General features: G+C 38.8%; 1 protein-coding gene across 9 annotated transcripts in view; it reads right to left on the bottom strand.

Moving 5' to 3' along the window:
- The window catches only part of YAF2 (YY1 associated factor 2), an 86,319-nt gene that overhangs the window by 9,347 nt on the left and 51,781 nt on the right, over positions 1–25,191 (bottom strand). The window contains exon 1 of one of the 9 annotated variants that reach the window (XM_021092545.1): positions 1,245–4,281. The exons of the other annotated variants lie outside the window; for them this stretch is intronic. Coding sequence (XP_020948204.1) covers positions 1,245–1,267 — 23 coding nt within the window. The 5' untranslated portion in view covers positions 1,268–4,281. Of the gene's footprint in view, positions 1–1,244; positions 4,282–25,191 lie in introns of those variants that run through there. 9 annotated transcript variants of the gene reach the window in all.

Below are 25,191 nucleotides of genomic sequence, written 5' to 3' on the forward strand. Positions count from 1 at the left end.
CATGAGGTTGAGGGTTCGATTCCTGGCCTCACTCAGTGGGTTAAGAATCTGGCATGGCCATGAGCTGTGGTGTAGGTCACAGACACAGCTCAGATCCCGTGTTGCTGTGGCCGTGGCGTAGGCTGGCAGCTGTAGCTCTGACTGGACCTCTAGCCTGGGAACCGCCATATGCCACAGGTGTGGCCCTAAAAAGACAAAAACAAACAAATGAACAAAAACAAACATTTAAATTTTTCTCTCCTTCCTCAGAGAAGGAAATATCTCACCATCTGCGACAATGGCCATTCTTTAAAATCTTTCATTTATTTACTTACTAAATATTTAAGTGTCAAAATGTTATCGCTCCTTATTGTTCAAATCCATGGGGTTCTTTATGTATTTAGCCACAGTTTCACCGTATTTTTGTTTTTCTTTTTTCTCCACTCCACAGCATATGGAGTTCCTGGGCCTGGGATCAGATCAGAGCTACAGTTTCGACCTATGCTGCAGCTGCAATAATGCCAGAGCCTTTACCCCAATGTGCCCTGCCAGGGAAAGAACCTGCGCCTCGGTGCTGCAGAAATGCTGCAGATCCCATTGCACCAGAGTGGAAACGCCTCACTATGCTTTTTTTGACCATGGAGATCTGCCCGTTCCTTGGAGACCTGCCCACTTACTCACTTGCTCACTAATAAAAATATTTATTGAGAACCTACAGCAGGAACTGCATCAAGGTAGCTGAAATGTTGCCTGGCTTCAACCTTTCGTGCCAGTACAAGTTGTCACTTTACTGGGTCAAGGATCCTTCCAGCTTTATGGAAGAACTTCAGCAGCTGAGGTCAAGACTCAAAGTAAATAGTCTAAGTTCTTAAAATGATAGAGAAAAAGAAGACTGAGGAGGGAAAAGAGGTGGGAGGGGGAAAGCAAGGAAAAATAAGATAAAAATACATTTTAACACATGGTCTACAAACAACAGTAACCTATTGCCTGGAAAATCCTGACCCTATTTTGGGCAGTAGTTATTAAAAGATTCTTTATTCCTCCAAAACAAGACAATATATAAACCAAAGAGAAAATACTGCACAATCAACTATTCAAAGCTGCAAGGAGGAATCCTTTGAAGCAGGAAACAGGAAAACACAGTATATGAAACAGACCTCAATAAATTGATATTAAATTTTGTTTAGAGCCTACAGAGTCCTACAGAATACAGAAAGGATATCCAGGAAGGATGTCCAATATACAATTTAAAAAGCAGGACTTACATTTCAGGGTTAATGATGTCCATTTAGTTACACAAATGAAAACGATAGTGAAAGCATGGTAAATCATGGCTGAGCATGCTAAGGAAATGAACTTAAAAAAAAAAAAAAAAAAGGATTAAAGCAGTGTTTCTCAAATTTAAGGATCACTAAGGCTTGTTTGGTTTGCTTAGTTCTGCTCCCAGGGTTCTGACTCAGTGGGCCTCAACGTAGAGCCTAAAACTTGCATTTCTAAATAGCCTCTGGTCTAGCCACCACACTTCACAAAAAAGCTTAAAGAAATTCCATCTACTGAGACATTTGCTGCACAGAGTTTGAGATGGAGAGCAGACCGTGGCAGGGAAATGAAACATCCAAGGCTGGACAGACAGGAAGGAACCCAATAATAAAAAGCAAAGAAGACTGATTTGCCCTTAGATGGAAGATGGTGAAGAAATTCAGACTTGAATTTTACGAAAATTATTTGCAGCCATCTGGAGGGGGAAAGGTACTACTGAGGAGAGGAAAGCTACTTTAATAGATTAGGCAAAAATAAAAATGGCTTGGAGTTCCTCGGTGGCGCAGCAGGCAAGGATCCAGTGTTGTCACTGCTGTGGCCCAGATTGCTGCTGTGGTGTGGATTCAGTCCCTGACCCTGGAACTTCTGCATGTCTGAGGCATGGCCAAAAAATAAAAATAACAATGGCCTGAATTAAAAGGAAGCAGCAGGAGGGTTAAAGACAGGCTGAAGAAGGAGAATCAAGGGATATGCTGACAAATTAGATGTGCCTTTCTTGTTTTTCAATCAACAAATACTCTTTCAGGAAAACATACACAAATCCTTATTTGCCCTAATGTAACCAATATTCTGTGTATGAAATCTAATAAATAAATAAATAAATAAAGTCTTAGATGCTGATAAATACTATGGAAAAACACAGCAAGTGTTAGGGAAGGAATAGCAATTTTAATTCGACAGTTTCCTCTTCTTGGATCTAAACACAAGGAAAGGGGTTACACACCACTGTATAACCATTACCTAGCACAGTATTGAAAAAAATACTAGATACTTCATATCTGTTGACAAATGAATGAATGATTAAAATCAGGTTCAATGAGGAAGGAAGATGTTTTTAAAGAAAAGATATACTGTCTGTCTATAAGTTTAATCACTGGCCAGGACCAACCACTCACTAACAAGCAGTGAAGAGTAAGAGAAGCAAGAATTAATTTCTCTTTTAATTATAGAAAAAGTTCAAAGGTGTGGCAGGTTGAGAAAAGATTTGTTGAGACTAGTGAACAGTGAGTCACCTAAGGTTAGAGTGAGACATACAGTGCAACTGAGATGTAGCCATCATTTATCTCCCAGGGCATCAGGGGTCTCTGAATGTCTTATGCCATTACAGATGAAGGTGTGACAACCTCCTTTACTATAGCGTGTACTTCACTCCCTTCATCCCCAAATTTGCAAAATGAATTTACAAATGTTAAACAGAATTACAATGAAATTGCAAACATTAAAATAAATTTACATTCTAGAGTAGAAACCTTAGTTTCTAGCAATCAATAAATTCATATTAGTTATTTACAGGCCATTATTACTAACTTAAGACATAGAATAGTTTTTATTCTCTTTACTTAGTACTGCCTTTAGAATAAATTGAATATTTTCTAGGTTTTTCTGGATTCATTAATGACCTCAGTACTCAATGTGGTTTTACCCATAAGGTGAAGGAAACACCTCAGTCCTAGATTCTCTGATTCTGAAGATTTTCACGATATAACTACTGTGTTGTGGTTAGGTACAGACTATTTTTGTAATACCATCATTCCCCCATCCCTCCAGCATCTGTCTTCAAGTTGGTACCCAACCATTATGTGACACAGTTCCTCAGTATCTCACTCCTGCTTTTATGTGAGAAAGGGATAATCATCCTAACTCCCCCACTTCACGATTCTTACAACAGATGCCAAATCTTTTTCATATTTAACAAATTTCATCTCTCCAGAATCTTCCTAGAGTCGTCTTCCCTTTTTATATGGCCCATAAATCTGAAAATGAAAGCTTATTAGCAGAGCATGATTTGTACCGTGAGGTTAAGCTTCATAAATTAACATTTTTAAACACATGTATCTAGAATTCTTCTCAGTGTTAGAATCTCACAGATAAGAACAAAATATTCAATAAACGCATATTCTCCTTCAAGGTAAAAACCAACACAAAGAACAATTAGCTGAACCAGTCAGGTGGGAGACTGGAATCAGGAAACGAGCTGGAAGACAACCACACCAAACTGGAAATGGTGGTGCTGGTCATGTTGGGTTTGTGGATTTTATAAAATTTCAGCAAAGGCGTCCCTAGGGCAAGTGGAAATGTGAGATTACTATTCTGATAAGCAATCATGTAATTTCTGTACTTGGCTCTGCTAGTTGTTATTTTGTTGGTTTTTAATCACTAACAAATTTTCTACAAAGGTTCTTTTCTGCCATAAGAAAATGAAATGTACTTTTGATTTTCAATAGCTCAATCCTCTCTTTTTATCCTAGATTTTCCTAAATGTGTATTAAATTCATTCTTTTATTCTTATTTTAATTAGATGGTTGATTTTCACTTAAAGATTATGACTTTGTTCCTCTGGTCTAGGATTATTTGATCTGGTTCAACTTTGGGGGAAAAGATGCACAAAATATATGTATATATGTAGCTTAATTACTGGAATAAAGTTCTCTGCTCTAAGGGGCTGAGTAAAGTTTTAAAGATCGTTTTACCCTATCTTAAAGTGACTCACCTTTGCCATGCTCTTTGAGAAAGAAAGCCATCCTATCTCTAGGGACCTTAAAAAGTAATTGTGATCCCTTTGCTACTTAGTAAGAAAAATCTGGAGGGCAGTAGAGAATTTTAGAGGTAGAGGAGAGTTAACACAGGATTTCAAGGGCAGGGTATTATTTATAAGGTATTGCCCTTTTTATGTTCAGAGATTTATCATTCATGGTTGTTTGTTTTCTTAGGACCACACCTGAGGGCATACAGAAGTTCCCAGGCTAGGGGTCAAATTAGAGCTGCAGCTGTAGGCCTATACCACAGCCACAGTAACATGGAATCCGAGCCGAACCTGTGACCTATGCTGCAGCTTGCAGCAAAGCCACATCCTTAACCCAGTGAGTGAGGCCAGGGATTGAACCTGCATCTTTCATAGATACTAGCTGGGTTCTTAACCTGCTAAGCCACAACAGGAACTCCTCATTCATGGTTTTGACAATACACCTACAATGCTAAAGATTCTGTGACAACAGGGACAAAAAGGTCATCCAGTTAGTAAGATAACTGCTCTCCAGACATATACCAACTGCACTCTATTGTCATCTATTTATTCACATACGTCGTGATTAGCTGTAACATGTAAAATATGGCATTCTAAAATTTTGGGATTCCTATGTACCCTTCAAACAGACTGTACGAGGCTTGGTAGTTCTGTTGACTTACTGTAACATAAAAAGGGGGGGGCATTTTAGCAACCATTTATGGATATCTACTACTCATCAGAACAAAATATATTTAGGGGCTGTTTGACCTTTTATGTGGGTAGGAGGCTGGTTAATGTTGACTTGATATATGCCATTTCTAACTATGTGTCTGTCCTCCACCCCAACCATCCCACAACAAAAACTCTCTGAGCTACATATTATAAGAAAAACGTTTTAGGTTTGATTAATAAGCTCATTACAATTTAGCTTTGTCAAGTAGGACAGGCGAAGCAAAAAAATAAGATATAAAACAATAAGTGATTCTTTTTTAAATGAGGTGGCATATTCTCAGTTCAGAAAGAAGTAATCTGCCTGACAACACTAAAATAGATATAGTAATAAACTAAACAATTAGAATAAGTCTTCATGAGTAAAAAGCGCTGGACTAAACCCAAATCTGTTTTGAGTCTGCTGATAGATACATTGCTAACAAAAGTCCAAAAATACAAACAAGGAAGATTTTATAAGCAAACCACCTTGTTTTACAAATGTATTGCTCACCGACATCTGCCAAGCACTAGGTAAGGTGCTGGAGAGTCACCATGAACAAGCCAGACACTGTGCGCTCAGAGAGTCTGTTTAGCTAGTGTGTGAGATACAAGCCTCACAAAAGTAAAGTAACTAGGAGTTCCGGTCGTGGCACAGTGGTTAACGAATCCGACTAGGAACCATGAGGTTGTGGGTTCGGTCCCTGGCCTTGCTCAGTGGGTTAACGATCCGGCGTTGCCGCGAGCTGTGGTGTAGGTTGCAGACGCGGCTCGGATCCCGCGTTGCTGTGGCTCTGGCGTAGGCCGGTGGCTACAGCTCCGATTCAACCCCTAGCCTGGGAACCTCCATATGCCGCGGGAGCGGCCCAAGAAATAGCAACAACAACAACAACAAAAGACCAAAAGACAAAAAAAAAAAAAAAAAAAAAAGTAAAGTAACTAAAAGTAAATTCTGTCAAAAGTACTAGGAAGGAAAAACCTGGGTGCTGTGATTTAGGAAATAAGATAGAGGACTTACTATAAACAAGGTGGAAAGAAAAATAGCTATCACTATGGACTGCCACTCCCCTTTTAAGTCATTTTATGAATAATTTACAGAAGTAAAAATAAGGAACAGTGAATATTAAAAATTTACTACTATTTTAAAACATAGTAAACTGAAATTTTTATCCCAATTGAAGGTATATGCCTGAAACAGACAAAAATTTTTTGTTTGTTCATTTTATGGCTGCACCCACATAGCATATGGAAGTTCCCAGGCCAGGGATTGAATCTGAGCTGCAGCTGCGACCTACACCACAGCTTGCAGCAATGCCAGATCCTTAATCCACTGATCAGGGTCAGGGATTGAAATCACATCCTCATGGACACTATGTTGGGTTCTTAACCCACTGAGCCACAACAGAAACTCCCGAAGTTTGTTTGTTTTTTTTTTTTTTAACGTAACTAATTCCTTTTCAGCTGTTAAGTCTAGTCATAGGAACATATACCTACCTTGCAAATACTGGTTCTTGATTTCAAATACATCTCTAATAGAATTTGGCTTATATTTACTTCTACTTCTTGCACTTGCACCATCAAAAAACTTTACTTTGAAAACCTAGACAGGTCACAATTTCTTCAAGAGAGGACATCCATTTTCTTCAGTCCAAAATTATCAAACATTATCATTTCCAGACTAGGTATACATTCCTAACCTTTAGCGTCTGTCCACTTATGAATTCTATTTAGTAAAATCTTGGTGTCAAATATCAAAGATGATGATACAATACCATCATATGCCCTACAGCAAAACAAGATGGTTCAGGTTCACTATCCCAAAATACTGCATGATAAAGTCCTTTCTGTTGAATGACTGTTCATTTAAGAAACCATATTTGCTTTTTTTCTTTAAAAATGTTTTTTTCATGTAATGATTCTTGAGTTTGTAAAAAAAATTCAGGATATTATTGGATACTGTCATTTGAACTGTCATAGCCACATTGCTCTAGCTCCATGCAGCCGACAGAGGTAAACAAGCATGAAGGGATGTATGTTAGTACATGTGAACACCCTGATTTTTTCCTCCCCAGGCCTTCGGAAGAGCATTCTATGGCTTGGCCTGCTCAGTGGATCTTTCCTTCCCAGGCTCTGAGGTAGATCTTATTAGACAGATAAGTTTCTGAGATTTTGTGATGAAGAATTAGAAGAAAAGGAAGTCAGAAAGAAATTGCTAAAAGGGGGTTTGTTTTGTTGTAGGGGATGGAGAGCTTTTGAGAAGTGTACACCTTTCAAGCAAGAGTATTATATGAGGGCAGAGGTAGAAGAGGGAAAATGATGACTTAAAAAAAATGTTGTTAGGGCTATGTGTCTTTTTTCACTGTCGCTGAGAAATACAAATAAAGAATTTGCTACTTTATTTTGAAATTGTAAAAAAATAAAAAGTGAATTAATCTTCAAAATAAATTAATGAGCTTTAGTGGTCATCTTCCTTCTATTCATGTTAACATTTGAACACATGTATACAACATATTATTTATAGTCTTTTAAAAAGAAATGTGCAGAGTTCCCGTCATGGCTCAGTGGTTAACGAATCTGACTAGGAACCATGAGGTTTCGGGTTCAATCCCTGGCCTTGCTCAGTGGGTTAAGGATCCAGCATTGCCATCAGCTCTGGTGTAGGTTGCATAGGCGGATCGGATACCGCATTGCTGTGGCTCTGGTGTAGGCCGACGGCTACAGCTTCAATCGTAGCTAGCCAATCAGACCCCTAGCCTGGGAACCTCCATATGCCACGGGAGTGCCCAAGAAATGGCAAAAAGACAAATAAATAAATAAATAATAAATAATAATTAATTAATTAAATAAAAAGAAATGTGCATCACATATTTGTGGAACCCTTGCAGCAGTTCTACAGAACCATGGTCTTCTACACTCTTTTGTAATGCTACTGATCCTTTCATGGCTGTGCTCTATCTCCCACCAACTGGACTTTAATCCTTACATGGGTTAAATAGGCATACCTTGCCTATTTTTGTATTGCCAACAACTAGAATAGTATCAGATACTCAATAAATATGTCTTGACAATCAATATAAATCCCAGTTAAATTTAACGTATAAATACAACTATTAATCCATTGTGTAAAACTAATTTCACTAGGTCAGGATTCACTTTCTCAAAAAAATTGCTGCTGCCATCTTGCTTTTGAGCCATTTACTTCCATTTTCATGAAAGCTTTAATGTATGACTGCTTTCCACAAAAACCGATGACTATATCAGAGGATACAAGAGTCTAAGTGGCTTTCCCCACTTCCAAAAAAAGAAAAAATCTACTCTGCTAATACCAGTGCTATTTGACTTACCAGCAAAATGCAAACGTTACCTTATAAGAATGATATTCAAATGTATTTTATTGTTTTTGCAACAAAATCTTACAAGGAATTTCAATACACAAAACTGAAAACTAACATCTATTTTTTTAATGATTTTTATTTTTTCCATTATAGTTGGTTTACTAAGTATTCTGTCAATTTTCTACTGTACAGCAAAGTGACCCATTTGCTGTAGAGTAGAAAATTTCTACATTATCCTCCATTATGTTCCATCACAAGTGACTAGATATAGTTTCCTGTGCTGCCGCTGCAAGACTTTTTTTTTTTTTTGTCTTTTTGTCCTTTTAGGACCGCATGTGTGGCATGTGGAAGTTCCCAGGATAGGGGTCTAATTGGAGCTATAGCCACCAGCCTACACCACAGCCACAGCAACCTGGGATCCAAGATGAGTCTGCAACCTACACCACAGCTAACGGCAACGCTGGACCCTTAACCCACTGAGCAAGGCCAGGGATTGAACCCTCATGGTTCCTAGTCAGATCCGTTTCCACTGCGCCACGACGGGAACTCCCCTGCAAGTCTTTATTAAGCCTTATTTGCTCAGAGAACGCAATGAGTATGTTCCACCACCTTAAGAATCTATGCTGAGTATTTTGAAGAGTTTTCACTCCAAGGTCTATATACATTTAATTTTCAACAGCAGATGCTTCCACAGAGGGAAGTGTTCAGGGAATACAATTTTCCCTAACCTCCTGGGAGGTGGAGAAGGAGAGACTTGATTCCTTGGCAGCTACTGAGAGAGTCTCTGCTAAGTACAGAAAAAATGGATGACTACATCAGCTTTAGAAAAACTAGGTTAGGGTGTTTGGCAATTAAGTCTCTGAAAAATTCCTCAAATCATTAAGCAACATCACAGTCCACTTGATTTGAAAGACTAAGGACATGCTCCAGAGCTAGAAACAGGTCATCCTCAACTTTTCCTTCCCTTTAGCCAAATAAAAATCAAGTCCTTGCAATTTTTCATATATTCTTAGAACAGCTCCCCCTCATCATTCCCACAAGCACCACTCTAGCCTAACCCAACAGCAGCCTTCTACCTGCATTACTTGACTCCTTGCCTTCTCCCCGCCAATCCAAGATTAGTCTTCCTTGCACACATTTATTTAACGAGTATTTACCAGGCATTCAGTGTGTTCAAATCACTGTTCTAAGTGCCAGGGATAGAGCTCTGAACAAAACTGCTATTGTGCTCTGTTATTTATGATGGGGTGATTTTGATTCTTATTTCAGAGAAAACACAAGGATTAATTTCCATATGTTCCCATATACTCTAACTTCCCTCTCCATATTCCCAGTTAAGGCCATGCTTCCATCTGCCCACTGGATCCCTTCTCCAAGACATCACTGACCTCTTGCTCTCCTACCACAAACATATCTCCTACTCTACTAGGTTATTCCTATCAGCATACAAACACATTATGATAGTTCTTACTTTTTTTTTTTTTTTTTAAATACGGGAGTTTCCGTTTGGCTCAGCAGTAATGAACCTGACTAATAATCATTAGGACACAGATTCGATCCCTGGCTTCACTCAGCGGGGTAAGGATCCAGCATGCTGTGAGCTGCAGTGTAGGCCAGCAGCTACAGCTCCAGTTTGATGCCTAGCCTGGGAACTTCCATATGTCGAGGGCGTGGGCCTAAAAAGAAAAAGAAGATCCATCCCTACTTCCACATTCCCTTCTAGCCACTGCCCCATTTCTTTGTTCTCTTTTCCACAATAAGCATCAAATGATTTATCTAAACTTACTTGTCACATTTCTTTCCTCCATTCTGTCACGGGCTCATCTCAATTTGTCCCTACCACTCTACCAAAGTATTTCATTCAAGGTCATCAATAATCACTTTACCATATTCACTGGTCATCTGTAGCTCTCATTTCACTTGGTCTTTTCTTGTCATATTTTATTGCATTTATCACTCTTTCCCGTCTGCCAAAAGTTTCTTCACAAGCCTCTAGAACACCATACTCTTCCATTTCACTCCTGCCTCACTTGTTACTCTTTCACAGTCTCATTTACTAGTTCCTTCCTCTCCTTTCCAATTTCTAAACTTTGGAGGGGCCAGAACTCAGTTTTCAAGAATCTATCTACATTAATCCTCCAGGATGGGCTACTCAAAGTATGGTCCATCCACCCAACGAGGGTACCAGCACCTGGGAGCCTCAAAGTAATACAAATTCTCAGAACTTGACCCAGAACTACAGGTATTTTTACGCAAGCAAAAGCCTGAGAAACGGCTGTCCTAGGTGATCTCATTCAGTCTTTGGTTTTAAATACCATCTGTAAAGTGGTGCTTGGTCTTGGCTCCACATTAGAATTAAGCTGTGATGCTTTTATTTTTCTTTTTTACAGTGCACCTGCAGCATATGAAAGTTCCCAGGCTTGGGGTCAAATCAGAGCTGCAGCTACTGGCCTACACCACAGCCAGAGCAACACAGGATCCAAGCCACATCTGCAACGTAAGCTGCAGTTTGTGGAAACGCCAGATCCTTAACCCACTGAGTGAGGCATCCTCACAGAGACATCAGGTTCTTAACCCACTGAGCCATAACAGGAACTCCCAGAAACTCTATTTTAAATAGTCCAGTTCCATTTGAAGTCAAGCTATTGTTGCTTTCATTCCGTGGTGTTCTCTTTCCCATGACACTGGAGGTCAGGTGAACCACTTTTTTGATTTAGAGATAATTACATCAAAGTAAGTATTAAAGTTCTTTTGAAGGGGTTGCCTTATCAGATAGCTTTTATTTTGCTCATTTTTAAAAATGTGGTTATTTTTTATTATTAAGGTTTTCAAAATGTTAGGAAAATATACATAATATTTAACTTTTTAAGCCATTCATAATTATATAATTCACTGGTATTAAGAACAATGACAATGTTGTATAACCATCACCATTATCTATATCCAAAACTCTGTATCCATTAAACACTAAAACTCTCTTTCCCCTTCCTCTCCCTAACCCCTGCTAACCTCTATTCTACTTTTTGTCTCTCTTAATTTTCTTCTTCTAGGTGCCTCATATAAATGAATCATACAATTTATCCTTCTGTGTCTGGCTTATTTCCCTAAGCATCATTTTCAAAGTCCATCCATGCTGTGCCATATATCAAAATATATATCCTTTTTATGTCTGAATAATAGTCATTTGTATCTAATTATTGAGTTTAAAGAGCTCATTTTATGTTCTATTCACAAGTCCTTTTTCAGATTTATTATTTGAAAATATTTTCTCCCAGTCTATTGCTTATCTTTTCATTTTCTTTGAGGTTTTTGAAAGAGGAAAAAATTTTAATTTTGATGAAGTCCAAAGTATCAATTTTTTCTTTTAAGTACTCTGATTTCAATGTCATACCTAAGAACTATTTGCCTAACCCAGTATCACAAAAGTTTCCTCTTATATGTTCCCCCAATAGTTTAAAATTTTAGTTTAGGTCCATGATTTTGAGCAAATTTTTTATATAGAGTGTCAGGTATGAACTGAGTTTATATTCTGCATGTGGATTCAACTGTTCTAGCACAATTTGTTGAAAAGGCTACCCTGTCTCCACTGAATTGCCTTTGTACCACAGCCAAAAATTAACTGACCATACTTTTGAGGATTTAATTCTGGACTCTTTATTTTCAATGAGCCAAAACAGCACTGTCTTGATTACTACAGATTTATACTAAATCTCAAAATCAGATACCGAGTTCTCTAACTTCTTTTTCAAAATTGTGTTGGTTATCCTAGTTCCTTTACCTTTACATAAAAACTCTAGAATCAGCTTGCTGACATCTACAAGAAATCCTGCCCAGATTTTGATTAGGATGGGGATGAACCTATAGGTTAATTTGGTAAAAACTGACATCTTAACATCTGTGGTTATTTTAGGATATAATGACCTGATTCTGAAGTTCTGCAACAAATTCTTCACTTCTACTAAATAAAACCTGACACTGTCTTAGCTTAGCTAACCTAGTACAATATTGAAAATGAACTTTTTTGTGTGTAGCAATTGTTTCCAGGTGATTTTATGTTCTAATAGATTACTCTCTATTAAGTTTTAATGATGCAAAGCTATGTTCACTTTTGAGTTCCTGTTGTGGCGCAGCAGAAACAAACCCAACTAGTATCCATGAGGACATGGGTTCAATCCCTGGCCTTGCTCAGTGGGTCAAGGATCCAGCATTGCCATGAGCAGCGGTGTAGGTTGCAGATGCAGCTCAGATCCCATGTTGCTATGGCTGTGGCATACGGCACCTCCAATTCAACCCCTAGCCTGGGAACTTCCATATGCCACAGGTTCAGCCATAAAAAAGCTATGTTCACTTTGAATTTACTGGGTTTTTAAAAATTAATTAATTTTATTTCTTTTTACAACCACCCCTGTGGCGTACAGAAGTTCCCAAGTTGAATTAGAGATGCAGCTGAGGCCTGCACCACAGCCATGACATACCAGATACAAGCCATATCTGTGACCAACACTGCAGCTTATAGCAACACTGGATCCTTAACCCACTAAGCAAGGCCAGGGATCAAATCTGCATCTTCACAGACACTATGTCGGGTTCTTAACCTGCTGAGTCACAATGGGAACTCATGTGATTTAAAAAAAAAAATAACTATGCCTAGGAAAAAAGAAGTTAAATTTTGCTAAATCTTATAAATTGAATAAGATTTTAAAAAGAACATTTAAGAAAAAATAGATATTTAAATTGAAATTAGTAAACTGAATATTAATTTTAATAATGAAAGTATTAATCTCTAAATATTCTTTTCTGAGCATAAAAGTTTTTCAAAGGGACATACATATATGCCCCCCTAAGAACCTCTCATATGTTGAAACATATGAAAAAATGTGATCCATATGATCCAGCTATTCCTTCCTAAGATATTTATCCAGAGAAGAAAATACATGTCCACACACAGACTTGTACACAAATGTTCACACAACTCTATTTGTAGAGGTTTTGCCAAAAACTGAAAACAACCCAAATGTTCATCAACAGCTAAATAAAAAAGGGCATTCATACAATGGAATATTACTCAGCAAAAGAAAGGGGTGTACAGATACATGCAACGACATAGATAAATATCAAAACAATTACACTTAAAGAAGCCACACAAGAGTGTACACACTGTATGACTCCATTTACATAATTCTGGAAGATGCAAAGTACATCTTACATTTACATAGAAAGCCAATCAGTAGTTGTCTAGCAACTGAGGATGGGAGGGAGGGAGGAACAGTAGGAAGGATTGAATGGAGTATAAAGAAACTTCTGAAGATGATGGATATGTTCACTATCTTAATTGTGGAGATGGTTTCACAGGTGTATTTATACATCAAAACTTATCAAACTGTATACTTTGCGTGTGGTCTATTGTATGTCAATTATACCTTAATAAAAGCTGTTTTTCAAATGTTTAATGTAATCACAAATCAAAATAAAACAGGAATGCCTGAGCCCCATTCCCACATTAAATACGAATACAAAGGGGTGGGACCAGGCTCAGAAATTTTCTGAAAATTCTCAAGCTGATTCTAAAGTGCATCCAAAGTTGAAGACAACTCATTTGTATAATGATGCTCCAAATTCTATGTCACTCGCCTCAATGTTTCCCCTAAACTCCAGATTTATATAAACCAATCACCTAACATCTTCACTTGGATATCTAGAAACAACTCTAAATAACCTGGGTGGTTCAACAATATAAGTCTGATTGCTCTCTTCTCGAATTCTCCTGTTCTCTGACAGTCTCCCTATCTTAGTAAACAGCACTCCATGTTTCCAGTTGCGCTCACCAAACACTCAGACACAGTATTCATTCCGCACTTTCTCTCACACTCACATCTGACTCGGCAGCAATTTTCTTCCACTCTACCTTCAAAATATATCTAGAGTGAGATAATTTCTCACTACTCCCACTGATACCATCCTTGCTATAGTTACCAGGATAACTAATCCCCCGACCCTTCATCCGCTTTGCCACAGAGTGTTTTCCCACAAAGCAGACCATTGATCCTTCAAGGTATAAATCAAATTATATCATTCCTTTGCCAAAAATAATTCAGTGGGTTCCCCAAACCCTTTCTCAAGTTACACTGTGGTAACCAAAGTATGACAACTGAGAAAAAAAATCCAAAATTCTCGCTCTAGCCCTACATGATTTAGTCTTTTCCCACCTCATCTTCTATATGCGCCCCCTGGAACCCTCTGTCCCTGCAGTCTTAGTTGGCTCAGGCCATAACAAAATATTATAGACTGGGTGGCTAAAACACAGAAACTTGTTTTCTCACAGTTCTGGAAACCAGAACATCTAAGACCGAAGTTTGTCAGAACTCAGCTTGTGATGAATGCTCCCCTCTTGGCTCACAGAAGGCTTCCTAACTGTTCCTCACATGGCAGAGAGAGGGAGAAAGATCTTTCCTTTTCTTCTTCTTAAAAGGCCACCAATCCTATCCCAGCAGGACCTCATCCTTATGACTGCATTTAACTTGAATTACCTCCTAAATGCCCCATCTCCAAATACTAGAGATTATTAAGGCTTCAGCATATAAACTGGGGAGGGATGGGGGGAAGCACTATGTGGTCCACAGCACCCCACTTCACTGGCCTGTGCCTGCCTGGGGGTTTCCCCTTCATCCCCTCTGCCTACTCACTCCCTCACTTCTTCCATGTCTCCACCCCAAAGCCAGTTCAAGGAAGCATTTCCTAACCTGACAAAAGACACTCCCCTCTCCAACTCTGTCCCCCTCTCTGTCCACTGCTGACTCCTCTATGTTCTTCAAAGCATCTCTTTCTACTTACGACATTACACTGTATTAGCTTACTGCCTGGCTTCCCCACCAGAAAAGAAAATATGCTGCTTACTACCTCCATAAGTATAAACAGGGACTTTTTCCTGTTTTATTTCATTCACTGCTGTTTGCCCTCTGCCTGGGCATAAAGCAAAAGCAAAGACACCCTAATGTGTTTTTAGTGGATGGGTGACTATCAAAACCTCCTGCCGAAAAGTTTCCAGGGACCTTATGTGATTCTATAGCAGTTTTCTAACCTAGCTACACATTAGCATCACAGGAAGTCTTTGAAAATTACAATATTTGGGCCCCATCCACAACAACTGAATAAAATTCTCCATAAGTGAAATCTGGTATTTTTCAAAGTCTCTCACAATTGCTCTTCTTGTGTAGCCACGGGCCTACAGAATAAGATCAAAGCTAAACTGCCGGATCTTTCCAAATCAGACCCTAGGATCTGGGTCTGTTGAGTGAAGCAAAATTACTACATGTCACCTTGTACTTACCTAATGCACCCAGATCCCATCTCCTCCAAATAGCCTTACTCTTCCCGTTTTTGTTTGTTTTTCAGGGCTGCCCTTGCGCCATATGGAAGTTCCCAGGTTAGGGGTCAAATCGGAGCTACAGCTGCTGGCCTACACCACAGCCACAGCAACGCAGGATCTGAGCCATGTCTGTGACCTACACCACAGTTCATAGCAATGCCAGATCCTTAACCCACCGAGCAAGGCCAGGGATCGAACCCATATCCTCAGGGATACCAGCTGGATTTGTTTCTGCTGGGCCACAATGGGAACTACCCAAATAGCCTTCTTTATCTACTCTAGCCTATATGCATCTCTCTCAAACCCTACAGCACATGTGGACTGTGTCACATAATCACAGTAAATACATATATAACTACTTCACAAAGTATAACTCATCCCATTTTAAATTATTTATATTTCTTTTTTTTTAAAGTCCCCCACATATGGAGTTCCCATCGTGGCTCAGTGGAAACAAACCTGACTAGTACCCATAAGGATACAGGTCTGATCGCTGGCCTTGCTCAGTGGGTTAATAAGGATCCTGTGTTGCTTGCTGTGAGCTGTAGTGTAGGTCACAAACGCAGCTCGGATCCTGCGTTCCTGGGACTGTGGTGCAGGCCAGCAACTACAGCTCCGATTTGACCCCTAGCCTGGAAACTTCTATATGCTGTGGTGCGGCTCTAAAAAGACAAAAAATAAAATAAAATCCCCAATGTGTGTTGTGTACATACTGGACACAATAAACATATGCTAAATAAAGAAAGCTTGTTCATAATTTTTTTTTTAATGTGTACTAAAACTGAGAAAGGGCGCCTGCTTGAATCTTTCCATTAAGAACCACTTAAATCAGAGTTCCCTAACCTTGACTACAGATTGGAAACACCTGAGGAGCTCTGAAGACACTCTATCCTTCCTTGTCTGGGCCCCACCTTTCGGTGTCCTGATTTATTTAGCCAGGGATAGAGCCCAGGTATCCTTTTTTTGGTTTGGTTTTCCAGTCTCCAAGGTGATTCCAATGTGCAAAAGAGTTGAGAACCAATGACTGAAATACATCCAATTTGGATACTCTAGCTTTTCTAAATATAGAGATTGGCAGTACTAAAAAGATGTTGAGTTAGAGTCTGCCAAAAACAGAACTCATATTTTCCAAGTCTTTCTTTTATGATATAGATGAACTCCTAGTGTACTTACTGACCAAAATGTCTATTTTAGGATAAACAACTCTAATGCAGAGATTAATTTTCTGTTTTATGGTTCAAATTCCCTTCTGGTAACCTGTATTTACAGAGGATTTACTAGCACAAGCTCTATTTCTTAAGTTTCTCTTCTTTCCTTCATTCCTTTACTCATTCATGAAAATGTTTATTGTGGCAGGCCGCCTTCTTCTAAGATGTCCCCAATAATCCCACCTTCTGTTATTCAATGCCCTTGTCTAATGCCTCACGGGGAGTGGACTGGACTTGGTAAAGTGCTTCTAACAAATAGAATAGAGCAAAACTGGTTCATGCTGCCTCTAATACTAGGTTACTGAAGGACTCTAACTTCCATCTTGCTTACCTTTTCCTGCTCTGTTGTGAGTGCCTCTATAAAATGGCCCACATAAAGAAGCCTCTGTCCAATATCCAGTGGGGAAGTGAGGCTTGCCAACAGCCACGTGAGTAAGCCTGGAAATAACTCCTCCCCCGCTAATGCCTTGAGATGACTCAGTCCATGAGAGACCCTGAGTCCGAGGACCCCGCTAAGCTGTACCCAGATTTCTGACAAACAGAAATGGTGAGGCAAATAATGTGTTGTTTTAAGCAGCTAAATTTTGAGTTAATTTGTTATGTAGCAATAGATAACTAATATACTTACTTATTAACACCTATAATATTTCAATAATATTCCAAGTATTGGGATGTCATCCTTTGTTTCAGAAAATCTGGTACCCAAACTTGGACACATCTAGCTCTGACCCACTGAATCTTCATAGAATACACAGAGGTTATGGTACTGACTTAGAGCATCACTGTACTACAACAAATCACCCATCAAATTACAGTGCCTTCAGTGTGGGACCAGCTGTCCTTTGCTTGAGGTTACTGAAGTAAATATTTGATTCGTTTTTAACATTCTCATCCAGCTATTCAAGCTGGGATTTCTTTTCACTCCTTGGTAACGTTCACCTTTATTCTATGCTGTCAGTTATTCTTTTTATACAATGTACTCTGTGTTCTCTCTCCTTACTCCTTGCTCTATTGCTTTTCCTCTGCTTCTTGGCCTGATATGGGTAAAACAGTGTTTTCAGAGTCATCACCAGGTAGCAGTATTGCTCCTTTCATTTTATCTCTCCTTTACCTTTTACAAGCCAGACTGGTTACTTCTTGTGTAACAATCAGATCTGTGACTGTTTTAATAACTGCTTCTACAACAGCTCAGTGCAATGTTCTCAAAGCCTGGTTTGTGTGCCACCAGGGGTCTCTGTCAGTCTATTAAGTGTTCCATCGGCCATCTGGTATAATCGCAGATTAATAAGGTGAGATCAGTTATGATTTTTCACATGTGGAAACCTTGTTATTTTATGGTGTATAATTCAAACTCATAAAAGTTGTTTTAACTCATAAAAGTTGTTTTAACTCATAAAAAGTAGAGATGAAAGTAATTCTAGAAATACCAGAATTCACTGAATACGGCTTCAATAGACTACAAAATGTCAATCAGTATGACTGCTAAGTGAATCTGCAAGTATTAATGTGTAAGTACAAGTACCTGGACAAGAAAGTGTGAGTGGAAAGTATACTGAAAAATATCTGCAAACTGTTTTTTAACAAGCCAGCATCCTGCTGCCTCTAGTGATCACAGTATTTTTCAAAAAGCAGCATGAGCATTAAAGCTTTTGAATAATTTCCAAATACAGTACTTCCCTAGCAAACCAATAAGTTTTTACAAAATAAGGGCAAATATGCTCTCAGGTATAAAATTGATGAACTCTGCCACCAACAATAGGGAAGTCTCAAACTACAAAGGCAGCATGCATATTTGTATGCATTACAGCAAAAAAATTACAAAGAGAAGCCTTAAAAAATTTACACAGGAGTTCCCTTCTGATCCAGTAGGTTAAGACTCTGGTGTTGTCGCTGCAGAGGCTCAGGTCACTGATGTGGTGTAGGTTTGATCCCTGGCCTGGGAACTTCACATGCTACGGGTGCAGGCAAAAAAACCCCAAAACTTTATGACATGTTTAAATGTTGCAAGACATGTTTGCTTGAAAACTCCATCTTGTCCTTCTTTACTTTATCCCATCTTCTTATCCCATCTTCCTTCTTGGAGAAACAGTCACAGTGCTGATAAATGACTTAAGCTTAAGAGCAAAGACCTAAAGGCATAAGTGACTTAAGTTTAAGAACTGTTATGTGCCTAGAGGTCAGAGTAAGAGCTTAACACATTACCACCTAAGTGGCTTTCTAAACAAACCCTGTATCATCCACCCATAGCCACTCCTCACTTAATCTCACAATAAAAGCAGTGTGGTTTCTTGAGGCGGGGGGCTCTTGGTCCCTGAGATCTGGAGTTCCCCGGCGCTCTTGGTCCCTGAGACCTTGAGTCCCGCGCTCTTGGTCCCTGAGACCTTGAGTCCCTGGCTCCCACCTTTACTTAAGATAAATGTCTCTGTGTCTTGTTTTATGTTAACTATTTTTCCTTAAGTTCCACAGCACCCGTTCTTCATCCCCATCCAGCTGAGCTGGCCCCGGCATTTAAAGGGAAAACATATGTCTAAAATTCCTTTAATATATGATGTAATTGAGCATTACATACTTTTCGTTGTTGTTGCTGGCCATGCCTGCTGCTTATGGAAGCTCCCAGGCCAGGGACAGAATATGAGCCATAGTTGTGACCTATGCCACAGCTTTGGCAATGCCAGACTGTTTACCCGCTGTGCCACAGTGGGAAATCCCTGGATACTGTATAATATTAATAGCATACTAATGCATGCTATTAATGGAAGATTTAATACTATTACATGTGCATGCTAGCAGATATTTTTGCTTTACAGTTGGAAAAAACACAAATGTGAAATAAAAGTTTTTGTTATGTTACTATAGACCTATTTGAGAGAAAATGATCGATGACTCTGATTTATCACTGACATCCCAAGCTACAGAAAAGTTATTTCCAGAAGAGGGAAACTATATTAAAAACTCTGAACTACAATGTCATCTGCAATGGTGGATTGGGATCAGTATATATAGAACATCAGCTTTTTGTGCAGATATCAAGCTATAAAAGAGGCTGCAGCTGATTGCCTCATCTACATGTTGCTTTAGTGTTTGGTGTATACAGCCGGCAATCAAAAATACAGCTCTCAAAATCAGAAGACTTTCTAACACCAGGCACAAAAATAAATTAAAAATGGATTAAAGACCTAAATATAAGATTGGATCCTATAAAGCTCTTAGAGGAAAACATAAGCAGAACACTCTCTGACATAAACCACAGAAGTATCTTCTCAGCTCCATCTCCTAGAGAAATGAAAGTAAAATACAAAAATAAACAAATGTGACCTAATCAAACTTAAAAGTTTTTGCACAGCAAAGGAAACCATAAAAAAAAGGAAAAGACAACCCATAGAATTGGAGGAAACATCTGTAAATGAAGCAACTGACAAGGAATTAATCTCCAAAATATACAAACAACTCATGCAGCTCAATATCAAAACGAAAAACCCAATTAAAAAATGGACAAAAGATCTAAATAGACTTTTTGCCAAAGACAAACAGATGGCCAAAAAACACATGAAAAGATGCTCACCATCACTAATTATTAGAGAAATTCAAATCAAAACTACTATGAGGTACCACCTTATACCAGCCAGAGTGCCCATCATCAAAGTCTACAAACAATTATTGCTGGAGAAGGTGCAGAGAAAAGGGAACTCTCTTACACCCTTAGTGGGAATGTAAATTGATACAACCGCTATGGAACACAGTATGGAGCTTCCTCAAAAAAACAAAAAATGGAATTATCATAGGATCCAGCAATCCCACTACTAGGCATCTATCTGGAGAAAACCATAATTCAAAAAGATACATGCAACCCAATGTTCACTGCAGCACTGTCTACAACAGCCAAGACATGGAAGCAATCTAAATATTCATCAACAGAGGAATGGATAAAGAAGATGTGGAATGTATACACGATGCAATATTACTCAGTCATAAAAAAGAGCAAAATAATGCTATTTGCAGCAAAATGGATGAACCTAGAGATTATCATCACACTAAGTGAAGTTAGAGAGAGAAAGACAAACATCACATGATATCACTTATACGTGAAATCTGAAACAATGATACAAATGAACTTACCTGCAGAACAGAAACAGACTCACAGACTTTGAAAACAAACTTATGGTTACCAAAGGGGACAGGTAGTGGATAGGGATGGACTGGGGGTTTGGGACTGGCATAGGGAACTCTACCCAATATTCTGTGATAATCTATATGGGAAAAGAATCTGAAAAGGAATGGATGTGTATATATGTATAATTAGGTCACTTTACTATACAGCAGAAATTGTCACAACATTGTCAAGAATACTTCCAAAAAAACCCTTAAAAAATGAAAAAAATACAGCACTCCATTTTGATTCAATGTGATCAGGATGGTCGTGTTTTTTTCCCTATACAATGAAAACATTATTGAATATATTTAATTCTCTACCTTAATACAAACTGTCTGTTGCAGTAAAAAGTGTTTACACTTCATCAGGACACTGATAACACTTGAAATTGTCATTTCCATTACTTCTAGAGACTTGCTTAAATGGTATGCATATCTGAACAATATGTTTAGAACCTTGCATAGCATAAATATGTTAATTTAGGGTACAATAAAATAAATTTAATTCTTAGTTTAAGAAAAAGCCAAACACACGTACAGAGTTGACCTTCCCACTAAAAAGAACCAGAAGGGTAATTAATATTACATTTGCCACTGCCTCAATTTGAAATACTCAAGGTTTCAGGATTTTAGGGAGACAAAGTTGATTAAAGATCAAGGTTAAAATTATTTACAATTTAGGGGTCATGTTAAATTTGAATATCCAGAATTATCTGAGCAAGCCATTGCTTGCTACCGTTTCAGCAACCCATAATTTTAAGTTAGCAGGAAAAGAAACAGGGAAAAGAATACAAGGAACCTGGTCTATAGTTCAAGCTCATGAGCCCTACAGAAAACCTAGTAAAAAACACTTTCACAGAGTTCCTCTTAGGCTCCGAGGTAACCAACCCAACTAGCATCCATGAGGATGCAGGTTCCATTCTTGGCCCAGCTCAGTGGGTTAAGGATCCAGCACTGCCATGAGCTGTGGCTGAGATCTGGCATTGCTATGGCTGAGGCTGCAGCTCCAATTTGATCCCTAGCCCAGGAACTTCCACATGCCTCACCTGCAGCCCTAAAAAGAAAGAAAGAAAAAAAAAAAACTTTCTCAGCTGTGACTTATTTTTTAAAATCCATTTTGTTTTTACTTATTTACGGTAATTTTTTTTTTCTTTTTAGGGCCACACTTGTAACATATGGAAGTTTCTGGGCTAGGGCTCGAATTGGAGCTGCAGCTGCCAGTCTACACCACAGCCACAGCAACACTGGATCCTTAACCCACTGAATGAGATGGAACCTGCATCCTCACGGGTACTATGTCAGGTTCTTAACCCTCTGAGCCACAAGTGGAACTCCCTGTGATATATATATATATATATATATCACATATATATATATATATGGCGGGGTTTTTTTTTTTGGCACGTGGAAGTTTCTTGGGCCAAGGATAGAACCCTCACCCCAGCAGTGACACCACTAGATCTTTAACCCTCTGTGAGGGAACTCTGGTAATGTTTTTTCAGTTTACCAAAGTTAATTGTATTCATACATATACTTTATGATCAAGGTATACTGAAAGTGTGAGATTCAATGACATTATGTTTAAGAGTTTGGCTCTGAAGTAAGATTACCCGGAGTCTAACCCTACACTGACACTTACTTAAAACCTCATTTGTCATTTACAAAACAATAATTGTGAGGAGTAAACACTGTGAACTCAAAAATACATTCATACATTGTCTTACACATAAGCATTAACAAAGATTAATAGTAAATTATTTATTCTTATTCTTTGAGGTTATATGAACAACTGAGTATATAAAAAATCTGAACGCTGGAGTTCCTATCATGGCTCTGCAGTAACGAACCTGATTAGGATCCATGTGGATGCAGGTCTGATCCCTGGCCTTACTCAGTGGGTTGGGGATCTGGCGTGGCCATGAGCTGTGGTTGTAGTGTAGGTCACAGACATGCTCAGATCCTATTCTGTGGCTGTGGTGTAGTCTGGCCAGCTACAGCTCTGATTTAACCCCTAAGACTTGGAATTTCCACATGATGCAGGTGTGGCCCTAAAAAATAAATAAATAATGAAAAATCTGAATGCTAATATTCATGTGAAGGTACCACTAAAATTGATTTAAGAATGAAACCTTATAAGAGTTTAAGTTTTTCATACTTTGTCATTTTCTTTTTTTTTTTTTTTATTTTCCCACTGTACAGCAAGGGGGTCAGGTTATCCTTACATGTATACATTGCAATTACAGTTTTCCCCCCACCCTTTCTTCTGTTGCAACATGAGTATCTAGACATAGTTCTCAATGCTATTCAGCAGGATCTCCTTGTAAATCTATTCTAGGTTGTGTCTGATAAGCCCAAGCTCCCGATCCCTCCCACTCCCTCCCCCTCCCATCAGGCAACCACAAGTCTCTTCTCCAAGTCCATGATTTTCTTTTCTGAGGAGATGTTCATTTGTGCTGGATATTAGATTCCAGTTATAAGTGGTATCATATGGTATTTGCCTTTGTCTTTCTGGCTCATTTCACTCAGTATGAGATTTTCTAGTTCCATCCATGTTGCTGCAAATGGCATTATGTCATTCTTTTTTATGGCTGAGTAGTATTCCATTGTGTATATATACCACATCTTCCGAATCCAATCATCTGTTGATGGACATTTGGATTGTTTCCATGTCCTGGCTATTGTGAATAGTGCTGCAATGAACATGCGGGTGCATGTGTCTCTTTTAAGTAGAGCTTTGTCCGGATAGATGCCCAAGAGTGGGATACTTTGTCATTTTCAAACAAAATGGAAATGCTTCACTATAAAATTCCAATTTGGAAAAAACTAAAAGCTATTCGACACTTCCATTTCATCCCTGCATTACACAGTTCCAGAGTTGGGTCAGACTACTGCTCCCAGCCTCCAAGACAGTCTCAGACCTCTTGGCATTCATGCCCTTGTATAGTCTCCTCCCATAATCAACAATGCTCATTTGTAGCAACAGAAGCATACTGTAGAAGTGGCTAAGTGGGACTTCCGAGGCTAGGTCATAAAAGACACTGTGCCTTCTATCTTGCTCACTCCTGATCAGTCCCCCTGGGGAAGCCAGCTGATATGGCATCAGAACATTCATGCAGGACTGTGGGGAAGCACACATAGCAAGAAAGTGAGGACTTCTGCCAACAATAGCCAGGGTAAGCACACCAACGTGGAAGCAGATGCCACAGCTAAGTGAAGTCTTGAGATGACTACAGCTGCAGTTAACATTTTAACTGCAACATCATTATAAACCCAGAGCCGAACTACCAAGCCAAAATGCTCCCAAAGTTCCTGATTCACATAAATCATCAGAAAATAAATGCTTTGGAACAATCTTTTTTAAGAAATATATAATAAATCTGTTTGCTAAGAATCCATGTGAAAAGACAGTAATTTCAGGTATGGGGAAGGGGAACATAGAAGAAAGAGTGGAGTTCCCACTGTGGCACAGCAAGTTAAGAACCCAAGCAGTACCCATGAAGATGTAAATTTGTCTGATCCCTGGTCTTACTCAGTGGGTTAGAGGATCTAGCATTTGTGAGCTGTGGTATAGGTGACATACACAGCTCAGCTCCCACACTGCTGTGGCTGTGACATAGGCCTGCAGCTACAGCTCTGATTCAACCCCTAGCCTGGAAACTTCCATATGCTGCAACTACAGCCTTAAAAAGAAAAAAAAAGAAGATAGAGGGAGAGGAATGGGAACAGAGCTAAAAGGTGAATAGAATAAATCAATGCCAAGTATTAAAAAATGTTTTAGGCTGTTATATCTAGATTTGAAAGATAGTTTTAATTTTCTTCTTTGTCCTTATCTACATTTTCCACACTTTTAACAATATATGTTACTTGAAAAAATAAAAACAGAAATAACCTTTTTAATTTTAAAAGCTAAGTATTCAGTTGCATAATTTTATTATCTACCAGAAAATAACTGAAGGTCAATTGTTGAGATCACTATTGACTTCAAATCTTCATCTACACTGCAAGGCACTGTGCTACATGGAAGAAGAGACTAAAAGATGGTGATAACATTGTTCCTAACATCATGGAGCCTCAATTTAGTAGAAAAAACAGACAGTAGGAATCCAATAGTGGGCCTAACACATGGTATATTCTCAATAAACATTTGTTTAATGAGAGGTGGGAAATATTAAAAAAGCACACCAACAGCTGCAGAGTCCGAGTGGAAAAGAAACATTATTAGGGAAGCCTTCCTGAGGACCTGGTGCTTAAACTGAGCCTTATGTGTAGAGACAAAGGTGGAAAGGCAAGTTGGAACCACACCATGGAGAGTTCTGATTGATATATTCAGTGGTCTGGAGTTCTGATTTTGATTTCATTCTGAAGGAATAAGGTACTATCACAAGGCCAATCATGTATTTA

The sequence above is a fragment of the Sus scrofa genome, chromosome 5 (genome assembly GCF_000003025.6).
Source record: "Sus scrofa isolate TJ Tabasco breed Duroc chromosome 5, Sscrofa11.1, whole genome shotgun sequence".
NCBI lineage: Eukaryota > Metazoa > Chordata > Mammalia > Artiodactyla > Suidae > Sus > Sus scrofa.